The sequence below is a fragment of the Varanus komodoensis genome, unplaced genomic scaffold, assembly GCF_004798865.1.
Source record: "Varanus komodoensis strain SLA01 unplaced genomic scaffold, ASM479886v1 scaffold11, whole genome shotgun sequence".
Taxonomy (NCBI): Eukaryota; Metazoa; Chordata; class Lepidosauria; order Squamata; family Varanidae; genus Varanus; species Varanus komodoensis.
The window spans coordinates 32004180-32016295 of NW_025335317.1; the positions used below are offsets into that span (position 1 = coordinate 32004180).

Consider the following 12116-nt stretch of genomic DNA (forward strand, 5'->3'; position numbering starts at 1 on the left):
AGAGAGAGAGAGAGAGAGAGAGAGAGAGAGAGAGAGAGAGAGAGAGATTCTTGACCAGTCTGCCGGAACAGACAGTGCCACTAGATAACTTTAGGACTCTCCAAGCAGAGGCGCTTTGGAAAGGTCATGAAGCTTTGAATTTCTTCTAATCCAAAGAAATCATGTTCGGAGAAGCAGATGCTGCACAATTATTACATGACAAATGCATGAGGTCCTGACATGTGTCAAGCTTGTTGGCCACTTCAATAGAAAATATTTTTGTAAGCAAATAGGCCATTCTGTCATATGATGGGAGTGAGCATACCTCCTCCCTCAGTGAATGGCAGCTTTAGCAAAGGAAAACAAGTTGTTGCATGTTGTTGGAGGTGGGAGGGGAAGAGAGTGAACAGAGGTTTGTTTTCTTGCTCTGCTCACTTGGGGAGTCGGGTGTGTTGGAACATAGACGGAGATACCTCCCAAAATAGTTTCTGCTTTAACAGATTAATCCAAATTGCTCTCTACTACCAAAGTTATGCAAAGTTGTGCACGTATGTACTGGATACTCTCGGGACACTAGTTTTCTGTTGAATGTACCCTTGTTCTGGCAAAGTAGGCAGTAGCAGGCTACACAGAAGCAGTGAGTTGGGGAGCAATGGGTTGTAGCTTCTCAGCAAAGCATTGCTTTCCAGCCCAAAGTTCCTCCTGGCTGCAGACCTTGAATACACTGTTAGCATGCATTTCTGTTCAAGGCTTTCTCTGCATTCATGAGTGGAGGGCAAACTGGCCCTTTTTCAAGGCCATGTGGATTCCTGGCATCTCCGTGTGTTATATGCTTGCCTGAGTTACTGAGGCCTATACATCAGGTGCTTGTCTTTGGGGTGATGGTTGTAGGTGCTTACAGCCTTCTTCCAATCTGGTGCCCTCCAGATGTTTTGGATGTTAATTCCTCTCAGTCAGAATGGCCTCTGGTCAAGCACAATGCAAGTTTTAATCCAAACTATCATGTGGGCCCCAGATTAGGGAAGGCTGAGCTCATTTGTGGCCCAGTCACAATCTTGCTCTGATGTAAACTTGCAGTAGTGCTGTGCTTTGCAATAACACCAAACAGAAAGCACACTTGTTAGGTTGCATGTCAGCAGGAGGTAACTTCATCTTGCAAAACCACAAGCCACAAAAGACAGGAACTGTGGGAAGTCTCGTTATGACTTCTTGATGTCTCTCTGTTTACCATCCACTGCCTGCTGAGGAATCCAAGCAAAGCAGATGACTGATTTAGTTTCCTTTTACAGAAACTGCTGCTTTGCTTGCTTTTGCATGAGGAGGATGAGGCAAACACTCTTCTTGTCAAGGGGATGCTTGCTTGGTGGTTCCCAGCTGTAAAGAAGCATAGGACTGTCTGGAACCTGGGCACTTTTCAACTGGGAGGCTACTATAAGGCTTTAGCCAATGTCTTCATGGTTGGGAGGTGTTTTTCTATGGTGCTTTTTTAATTCAACATGTGTGAGAACAATTACATTCTGTGAGGAATGGCAGGACCATGTTAATACTGTGGAGCAGAAGAGAGATGTGATTTATGTAGTACTCTTTAGAAATGTGATTTATATACCACCTTTTACATTCAAGCTGAACCTTAAGTGATTTCTAATACAATAAACATGAAACAAGAACAATTTTATCTAGTAATATTTACAGAACTCTAATAATTATAACTGTTCTTAAGATCAAACTTGAAAACCATGTGGGCAGTTTCTTTATGTTTGGAAAAACTGGCTACAGGTCATCTTTCTCAGTGGGAAAAACACAGCATCAGATCCATGTCCTGTACTGTTAAGACCTTGTTTATATTCAGATTACCTTAATCCACAGTGACTCAGTAGTTACTTTAAAAATAAAGTCCAATCTTTTGTAAAACAAAGTCTGCAAAAAAGGAAATATGCCTCTTAAGAAAACAGAAGCATGTTATTTATTAGTTGAAGCAGAATTGAGAATGCTAGTCAGGCCTTTTGTGTACTCAGTGATTATACCACAGAAGTGTATAAACTGGCACTGGGTTCAAAATTCTGAGGATTCATCTTTTAAAATAACAGATTCTAGCTCTTAAGATTGTCAAGCAGGGATGAGCAGCTTGTGCCACTTGATGCTTTGCTCTCTGACTCCCATCAGCCCTTGCCAGCATAACCAGTGGTGCAGGATCATGGGAGTCATGGGCCAAAACATCTGGAGGGACCACAAAGCGCCCACCTCTGTTGTACAGAGAATGAGCAGCAAAGACACCTGTTTCAAGGGTTGTTGCTGATTTCAATATTCTGAATACTTTTCTCCCTTTGTGTGACTAGCCATTTGAAAATAAGTTATACAAAATAAAATTATATATTGAAACATACTACTTCTCCTTTTCTGTTAAACCAAAGTAGTTCAAACATTAAACCATAATGCAAAATGAGTAAATTCCAGTGACAGAATAACAGTGCAGAGACCAAATGTCATCCTGAAGACAATTTTTAGCAGTCTCTGGAAGGTCCCCAGAGATGCACATGCTTCATTTGGCAGGCAATTCAAAACTGGAAAGACGTTGCTCTGAACCCTTTTAGATTATGTTTCCTGTAACAGAAACATGAAACAGGATTGCTGTGGATTTTAACATGCATGGCTCCTTTTATCCATATTTTCACATACAATATACTCGTGGCAGAATCCAGTTTTTTTCAGGCAGTGAGGACACATTTCTCTAAGCACAGATTTAGTTTTACTGCAGAATTGTAGAAGGAAAGGGGAACAATTCATTTCTTCCTGGCCCAAGAAAAAAATGCTACTAGCATTTCTGTTCTGTTGACATTGTTTCTAGTGTTCACTGAAGAGCCCACTTGAGGCAGGGTTGGGGAACCATTCTCAGCCTAAGGGTTGAATACTTTTTTATGAGAAACTCTCAAGGTCTACAATCCACTACCGAGGGAAGCTGGCTTAGGAGAAGCATTTAAACCTTTTAGGCTGAGTGAAAACAGCTCACAGCACTGTGGTCTTAGGAGAGAGGAAGTAGAGCCAAGGGAACGTGCATGATCTCTTGGGGGTCACAGGAAGGCTGCATTTGGCCTCCAGGCCTGAGAGTTAGCCTCCTGGTTGAAGAGGGCTCTTGGATACAGTAGCTTGCATCCTCATGCTGCTCACCAAAATCCATGGGTTAGAGCAAACAGATACTACAGTTGCGTGAGTGCTTCTGCAGTGGTGGATCAATTCCAGAGTGGAGAATTTCTTTGTGGATGTCATGCAACTCTCAAAAGGTTCTTGACCTCACAGTTTCGACCTAGAACATTACTAACAGTCTTCTTGGTCAGCAGGGGCTTGACAGCTGTCAGTCATACAACAGGAGGAGCTTGGGTGTCAAAGGAGGCCTCTATCCTGAAGGCTCATGCTGTGAGGATAGTTGACATTTAGGCAATTTGGTCTGAGATGAAAGTCCTTAGTGCTTATAACAGCAAGAATCTCTCTTCTGTCCTAAAGGATTGTTACGAACCTCCCATTGTTAGCATTAGTATGTACAAAATAGCCCTTTATAAGTGACTTGTCTCCAATGTTGGTGCCCCTATCTCACATTTTTATACCAACTACTAGGAGGTGTTAAGGTATTTTAAGGGCAAGAAAGGGTTAGCTTGTGAAGATCTTAGTTTTAGAGGCAGAGACTACTTTAATTCCCCAAATATAAGCTTTCCCTATAAATAAGACACCCCATAAGTAGGACTGCCCAGTGAGGGAGCAGCTTTCCCACAGGTGGTGGCAGCAGCAAGGAGCAGAAGTCACTATAGTTTTTCAAGGTGAGGAAATACAGCATATAATGTATTTTCTGCCTGGGTTCATAGGTCCTCTTCATAATCTTTCTGGATTCTGAAGAATGCAAAGATAGGAATTGCAGCCTTGAGGTCTTTCAAAATGTTGATGGTATCCTAGATAGGCCAGAATGGTGCAGCTACTGGAGCAGGTTCTGCCTTACTGATCCTTGCTTTGCTTTCATATGCCTTTGTAGAATTTGAGGGCTGTAGAATTTAGTGGTGGCTAAAGAGATAAGAACTGGTTGCTGCCACTAGGCAAAATGATACCTCAGTAGTCTCCCTGTGTGGCCAGTGTTTGCTGTTGTTACCACATCATTTCCTGGTACTTTTGGATATCTAAATTCTCTAATATGAAATGACCCAATCTGGAAATTTGCAACTTAAGAAAATGCACTGTTACCTTAAAATACTAGAGGTTTATTGTTATTATTACATTACATTTCAATATTGCCCATAGCTGAAGCTCTCTGGGCAGTTCACAACATTTTAAATCATCCATCCAGATTTCAGCCAAACCCAAGCCTGCTTCGCTTCCATGATTAGACAAGACCAGGCACTTCAGGCTATACAGAAGCTACACATAACTGCATTCTGTTCATTGTAGAAGTTTTGACCTCCTGAAGAATGATGGTTTCCTGCTGTGTACGTTTGTGTACTGGAACATCCTACAATGGTCGAAAACACGTTCCAATGACCAGTGCAAACTGGGTTTTGCAAAGGGTGCTTTGCAAAATACGAGGCTGTGGCGGCTGTGATCTGTACATGCAGAGCATGGAGCAAGCTTGACCCGTTGACTGTTGCACATCAACAGGTGGGGCGTAAGCTGACACGCTGACTTGTGCTCAAGAGTGGGGAGTGGAGGGCAGCTCAATTACAAACGCTCATGGCAAATAGCATGAGCAGAGTGCCCTCAAAATAGCCATTGAGAAGCTATATAACAGGAGACGCTGCTGGAAATTATCAGTCCTCAGCAAGAGATCACTGCCCATGTGCACTGCGGTCTAAAGGAGTCTCAAGAAGAACAGAAAAGAACAGCAAGCATCCCTTTACCCTTTTAGTTGCAAGTACTTTGGAGAAAAGGATCCTTTGAGCCTCAAAGCACTCTTGTGTTTGTCACCTTGAAGTTGTATAGGTTGCTGCTTGTTTCTTTTCATTCCTCAAGACTGCGTCTCAGTCTCCGTGTCAATTGCTCTGCTTCCTCCCTCTACCACAATGAAGTATTACTACCCGAACACACTTCCCAGGTACAGGCGATATGCAAGAAGCCTCAAGACTGTGCGATTTCCCAATGATGTTCTCTTCCAGGACCACATTCGGCAGGGTGACCTGGAGCAGGTGGGGCGTTTCATCCGTGCCAGGAAGGTCACCTTGGACACCATCTACCCCTGTGGTAAGTAACATGGGTAGACCTAACTGAGGGGTGGCTGACTTGGGCTAAGCGTTAGCAGCTACCCCATCCAAGGGGCAGACTGTGAGAATGGTGCCAAATGCATGTATGCCCTGCTCTGCTGTGGACAACATATATTAAAAGGGCTACTGATGCATTGGAGGGTTGAAATCATATTCTAAAATAATTATTTTGTACATCCCTTATAAAGGGTTCTTAATGTAAATGATGAATAAACACAATCCTACCATCACAAGACACTAGATGATTAAAGGATCGCTGGGGTCCTGACCTTGGAAACACACTCCAAAGTTGGAGCTCAGGCTCTGACAGTGGAGCACCCCCCCCCCCCACCCTTTGCCTTCACAGCCTGGATCTTTGCACACCAGCTGCAGTTCTGAATTTGCAAGTGTGACTTTAGAGCCGAGCCTGGGGAGGGAAGGAGTGAGGTACTGCCAGGATACAGGGAATCCCAGGGGTCCCTCACCCCTCCACTTTAAAAGCAGGGACAAAATGCCCAAAATGTCTTGTGTGAGGAAGGAGAAGTGCCTCCATGTTCTTCCTGTCCTCAACTCATATGTCTGTAATCCTCCAAATGTGGAGGGTTCTGGGCAACCATGCTGGATGGCTCCCTAAATAAGTATGTTTAAAATGCCAAGATGAACACGTGAACGGAGTACCTACTGCACAGGAAGGTCTCTGGAGATGCATGCTCACCTCTGAAGCTGACTCACTGTCTCTTTGAGTCATTTCCTCCAGCTGCTCCTGAAAAATGTTAGTAAGAAATAGCTTGGTAACAGCAGGAAAATCAACTGTTACAGGTATTGTGTCCAAGTGAACTGTTAAGTGGATTTGGTTCTTGCTTGCGGGTGCTGATTAGGCCAGCTTCAGCATTTCAGAGGACTATGGAAGTCCTGTCTAGAATATTCCTGCTGTAAATGCTGGATGTAACTGCCTTTATGAACTGCTTACTTCCCAGAGAGGTTTTCAGAAACTTCAGTCCTAGTCTGTTAATTTGTTTAGGTAAAATAATAACTTTTGTTTGCCTGTGAATACAATTCTAAGCCAAAAGTGGTTCCCATTTAAGCTGACTCTTCAAACTCCCTCTCCCCCTCACCCGCAAAAAAGCCAGGTCTACCTTTGTGTGAAGCATGTTATTAAGTAGAGCAGATGGCTTCATTTCCAGAGCTCTCCAGTTTTAATTTGATATTTTTCCTCCCCTTGGATTTTCCAAACTGCATATTGATCTAAGAAACTACTATTGAGGAAGCAGTGCTGAAGAACGTGCCCCCCACCCATGCTCCTGGGTCCCCATTCCTAGGGCCATGGGCTGTAGCTGACATATAATCTTTTTCCATTAGGTATGGCCGCCCTCCATGAAGCGGTGCTTTCTGGGAACCTAGACTGTGTCAAGCTCTTGGTGAAATATGGCGCTGACATCAATCAGAAAGATGAGGATGGCTGGACGCCTCTGCACATGGCCTGCAGTGATGGTCATGCTGACATTGCAAGGTCAGAGATGCCGGACCATGTTTACCTCTTCTCCCCACCCCTTGCCCAGCTGTGTTACCCTCTTAGCAAGCACAGACTCCTGCCTGCACAGGCAGGGCAAATAGGGAGGGAAGAAGGGAGTGCTCAAAAATAAGTTCTAGGATGAGAGCGCAAGGGGCTGAAATAAGTGCCTGCTGGCTCAGAAAATGGGATCGATAACCCTGTATTCCAGACAGTGCTACTCCACAGACATCAGCAGTGACAGGGGTTTCTGCTTAAGCAGTGACTTGTTTCATGTTAAGTATTGCCCAAATATAAAATACCATGGAAGGTAAAGGTGAGAATGAAAGCCATCTTTGCGGAAGCCAGGTCGTCTCTCTTCATGGAGAGACGACCTAAGTCACTGTTTCTTAAAGTCCTCAGTAACCATCTTCTACACAAAAGCATGGGGCAAGTTAGTATGTATGAAATGTAATGTGCATAGGGGAAGAACCAGACGCCATTTCTTTAACACTGCAGCCACTGGAAAAGTTGTACCCGCTCACAGATATAGCTACCGATCCCATGTGTATACAGTCCAGTTCAAGGCAACTTTTTTCTTCATTTGGTTGCACTCACGTGAATGTTTGCAACTTGAAAAGTGTGAATTGGCCTTAAGTAGAACTTTGAGCACTGGTGTGACTGTAAGGGAGGTTCCTATTACTTAAGCTGAACCACAGATCTCTGCTGAATCTTGCAGGCTACTGGCAGGGACCATCAGAATGGTGTTTTTGGTTGGAATAGGCACCCCTCCATAATCTCTTTCTTTAAACCTGCAGGTACCTTATCTCTCTTGGGGCCCAACGTGATGCCACCAATGATGAAGGGGAGAAGCCATCTGACCTTATTGACCCTGAGTACAAGGAACTTGTAGAGCTTTTCAAAGCAGCCCGAGTGGACTAAGCTTCTGCCCCTCAGTTCTTTCCCATCTGAAGTCCAGTCTCCATTGCAAGCCAACACATTTGTTGCATGCAGGGAAGGAGGGTAGCAAAGTTGCCCCTACTAGGTTGGCAAGGAGTTGTATGGACTACTAAAGAGACCACAATTTGACTGCCTTGTGTTTGTATGAGACTGGCTGCTCCAGGGTTTCTCAGAGGTATGCTTGAGACAGCCCTTTCAAAAAGCAATGTAACCTTCTGTACTATGGCCCATTGTCCAGTACCCGCTGGAGTCAGGCTTTAGCTAAAATGGGAATAATGGCTCGGACATACTGATGGCACTGTTGTGCAAAGGTTCACAGAGGTGGCCATGAGATGAACTCGACTAGTACCAATTTGCTGCAAGCATACATCTTCCGGTTTGCATTTGGCAATGACCATGATTCTAAATAATGCTATCTCAGCAACATTCAAACCATTTTCCTGAACAGCCCTTACATAATTATCCTGATGAGAAAATAGTCCCAATTTCAAGTTGGCAACTGTACATATGGACTATTCCAACAGTGTTATGTACAAAGTCTTATTTTTAATGTTTGCTCATCCTAGATTTGCTTTTCTACTGTATTTTTTATGTGGTTCCAAAACAGCTTTTTATTTTTTCAATAAAGTAATTTCCAAACCCTTGGTTCATTTTTTTTTTTTTAATTTCTCTCTCACAAGGACAACTACACTTTCATACAACTACATCCATGGAATCATTCTGATTTTGTTCCTTAGAAATCCCTTGCTTCCTTCCAGAACCAATATCCACACAGAGAGAAGGACATTCAGAAAAGATTTAGAATCAGCAGGTATAGCGCCCTCCAAAAAGTCAAACAAAAAGCTGGGAACAGCTCACCCATAAAAAGCCCTCATTTACATTCATTCACACACAGCTGCCTAACACTGAATGGCAGGAAAGTATTGGCCGTGATGTTGACGCTGCTGCAATCCTACATTTCCTGTTCATTAGGGAATTACATTGTGAAATTATGCCACTTGCATATTTTTTAAGCAGCTGTAGCCGTAAGATATTACTTGAAGTATTTTTGGAAGGCAGAGAGGTGAAAAGGCAGTACAAGTTGTAGGGTTGCTACAAGACAGGTGTCAGACATCAGCTGTGGTCATTCAGAGTATTTCTGCTACTAATCATGTGAACTTTGGTACACTATGTGGTAGGAAAATAAAATAATTGGGCTTCCTGTGTTGGGGCTTTCTCTGTGGCTTCCTGTTTCTGGTGGGTTTCAGGCATGGCTGCTGCTGGTTCTATAGCAAATCACTTGATAGTGCCATAAGAGGACTATAATGTGGTCTGTGCTTTCCCCCCTCAGAATGATTTGTTTGCTTTCATAATGACTTGCAAATGAGTGAACTGGGGAACTAGGCAAGAGAAAATTAGATGTGGCATTTTTAGAAAAGAGTCAATGATTGGGTATTGGTCTATGTCGAAACGATACCTCTTAAGTACTAAAAAAAGAAGAAAAAGAAGCCTCCTTGATTTGGGCCATTTATCTCCTGGTGAAAATTAATACTGAGTTACGTGCCATTTGGGTCAGCATATTTTGATAGAACTAGGGCAGCTGGGCTCCTCTGGCAATTGCTGCCTCGGGCTTCCAGGAGACGGACTGAGGTGGGTGTTTCTGTAGTGCCCATTCAGGCACAGCCCCTGACACAGAGCTATATTCCAGGTTTGGCGTTATCTGTCATTGCACTGTATCATTGGACACTGTTCAACACCTTGAGAATCTCAGCTTTATTGGCCTTTTTATAGCACAGGGATAATCAATAATAGGCATGGATAACCTAATAAAATAAGATAATGTCAGGGGAGGTACTAAATAAGATTATGCAGGATGCAGGCAAGCAACATTACTGACATGACTTATTTATTTACTGACTATACACGGGAAGACTAAACATGAGTATTTGGTTATAGTCTAGCATGTCACTGCTCATCACAGAGTAGTTGTGTCAGGCTGTGTCAGCTGGCTAAATTCAGATGATTTTTCAAAGAATCCATTAAAATCTTACCTGAGAGATTGTTGATTCTGATGAATTGAAATTATTTATTTATTTAAGTTATTTGCATGCCGTCCTTTGCGAGAGCTTCAGGACAGCTTATACAAATAAAATACATATACATAAAAGTATAACATAAATAAATTAATGATCCACTCTGGCTGCAATTAAAATATGATAATAAAATTCAATATTAAAACTTGTTAAAATATTGATTAAATAAAAAGGTCTTAACCCGGCACCGAAAAACATATATTGATGGCGCCAGGTGGCCCTCTCTGGGGAGTGCATTCTTTAGATGGGGTGCCACTGCAGAGAAGGCCCTCCTCCGGGTACTCTGTCTCCTAATATCTTTCACAGAGGGTTCCCGGAGGAGGGCCTCTGCTGCCGATCTCAGGGGGCAGGAGGGCAAATACGGAAGAAGGTGTTCCTTTATGTATCCTGGTCTCAAGCCATTTAGGGCTTTATAGGTAATAACCAGTACCTTGAATTGAGCCCGGACTTCGATGGGAAGCCAATGGAACTGATAGAGGACTGGGGTTATATGAGAGTAACACCCAGTCCCTGACAGCATCCTGGCAGCTCTGTTTTGCACCATCTGAAGTATCCAGACTGTCTTCAAGGGCAGCCCCACGTAAAGCGTGTTACAGAAGTCCAACCAGGATGTAACCAATGCGTGTGTTACTGTTGCTAGGCAATCTTCCTCCAGGTAGGGACACAGCTGATGGATTAGCCGAAGCTGAAGGAAAGCGCTCCTCGCCACCGCTGTCACTTGAGCTTCCAAGGACAGCTCCGGGTCGAGGAGCACTCCCAAGCTGCAGACTCTGTCCTTTAGAGGGAGTGCAACCCCGTCCAAGGCAAGGCCAAAGTCACCTACCCAGGAGCTCAAATCACCCACCAACAGAACTTCTCTCCGTCTTATCTGGACTGAACTTGTTTATTGGCCCTCATCCAGCCCATTACCTCGGCCAGGCACCGGTTCAGTATAGCCACTGCCTCACCTGGGTTAGTTGAAAAAGAGAGGTAGAGCTGGGTGTCATCAGCATACTGATGACTCCGCAGCCCAAACCTCCTGATGACCTCTCCCAGCGGTTTGGTGTAAATATTAAATAGCAAGGGGGACAAAATGGAACCCTGTGGTACTCCATGGCCTAACTGCCATGGCACAGAGCCAAAGTCCCCCAGCACCACCTTCTGGAATCGGCTGTCAAGATAGGAGCAGAACCACTGCCAAGCAGTGCCTCCTACTCCCAGTCCCACCAGCTTATCCAGGAGGATACCATGGTCAATGGTATTGAAATGCACTGAGAGGTCCAGGAGAACCAACAGGGATGCACTCCCTCTGTCTCTCTCCCTGCACAGGTCATCATACAGGGCGACCAAGGCAGATTCAGTACCATACCCTGGTCTGAAGCCAGACTGAAATGGGTCCAGATAATCAGTTTCATCCAAGAGTGCTTGGAGTTGTCCTGCCACCACCCGTTCCAACACCTTGCCCGAAAACGGGATGTTGGCCACCGGTCTATAATTGGCGGCCATCTCTGGATCCAGAGACACCTTCTTTAGGACAGGCCTGATTACTGCCTCCTTTAAAGGAGTGGGCACCCGGCCGTCCCTCAGAGAGGCGTTAATAACCTGCAGGATCCAGGAACCAATCCCATGTTTGGCTTTGGTCAGCAACCACGAAGGGCAAGGGTCGAGTAAGCAGGTGGTAGGACGTACTTGTCCAAGCACCTTGTCCACATCATCAGGCCGCATTAACTGAAATTAATCCATTAATACCTGAGCAGACAGGGTCATTGGTGTCTCCCCTAAAGGATCTGAATCACTTGTAGAGTCCAGCTCGTGACGAATCTGAGTTATTTTCTCCTTGAAGTGCTGGGCAAAGTCGTCACAGCGGGCCATTGATGGTGGTACAGGATCTTTCTTAGGGCCAGGGTATATCAGCCCATGTACCATTCGAAAAAGCTCCACAGGACGGCACTGTGAGGAGGCACTGGAAGTGGAGAAGAATTTCTTCTTCGCCATCCTCACTGCCACAGCATAGGCTCGATAATGAGCACGTAAGCATGTTCGGTCAGATTCATCCCGTGATTTCCTCCACCTACACTCTAGACGTCTCCCAACCCGCTTCATCGCCCGTAATTCAGATGTATACCATGGGGATAGACGGGCTCTGCTTGGTAGGAGAGGACACTTAGGGACAATCATGTCAATTGCTCTAGCCATTTCCCCATTCCATAGTTCAATCAGAGCATCAGCAGGAGCACCAGCTTTATCAACTGGAAAATCCCCCAGAGCCTTCAGGGATCCATCCGGATCCATCTGGCTCCGAGGGCAGACCATAACAACAGGGTCCGCACCCTTACAGAGGGAAAGGCCATCTCCGAGCTCAAACCTCACAAGAAAGTGATCTGACTATGACAAGGGAGTCAGACACAAATTCCTCACTCTCAG

At 44.6% G+C, this 12116-nt stretch overlaps 1 protein-coding gene across 1 annotated transcript; it reads left to right on the forward strand.

Moving 5' to 3' along the window:
- Positions 1 to 5000: 5000 nt before the first annotated feature.
- Positions 5001 to 8161, forward strand: PPP1R27 (protein phosphatase 1 regulatory subunit 27). Its single transcript, XM_044420123.1, has 3 exons — positions 5001 to 5193; positions 6552 to 6702; positions 7500 to 8161. The coding sequence occupies exons 1-3, from the start codon at positions 5016 to 5018 to the stop codon at positions 7621 to 7623; spliced, it is 453 nt and encodes a 150-aa protein (XP_044276058.1). The 5' UTR covers positions 5001 to 5015; the 3' UTR covers positions 7624 to 8161.
- The last annotated feature ends 3955 nt before the right edge of the window (positions 8162 to 12116 follow it).

Excerpts from the sequence above, each read along its gene's own strand:
- PPP1R27 (XM_044420123.1), top strand. The coding sequence starts at position 5,016 with ATGAAGTATTACTACCCGAACACACTTCCCAGGTACAGGCGATATGCA. Across the intron at positions 5,194-6,551 it reads GGACACCATCTACCCCTGTG|GTATGGCCGCCCTCCATGAA; the intron begins GTAAGTAACATG and ends TTTTTCCATTAG. Across the intron at positions 6,703-7,499 it reads GGTCATGCTGACATTGCAAG|GTACCTTATCTCTCTTGGGG; the intron begins GTCAGAGATGCC and ends TTAAACCTGCAG.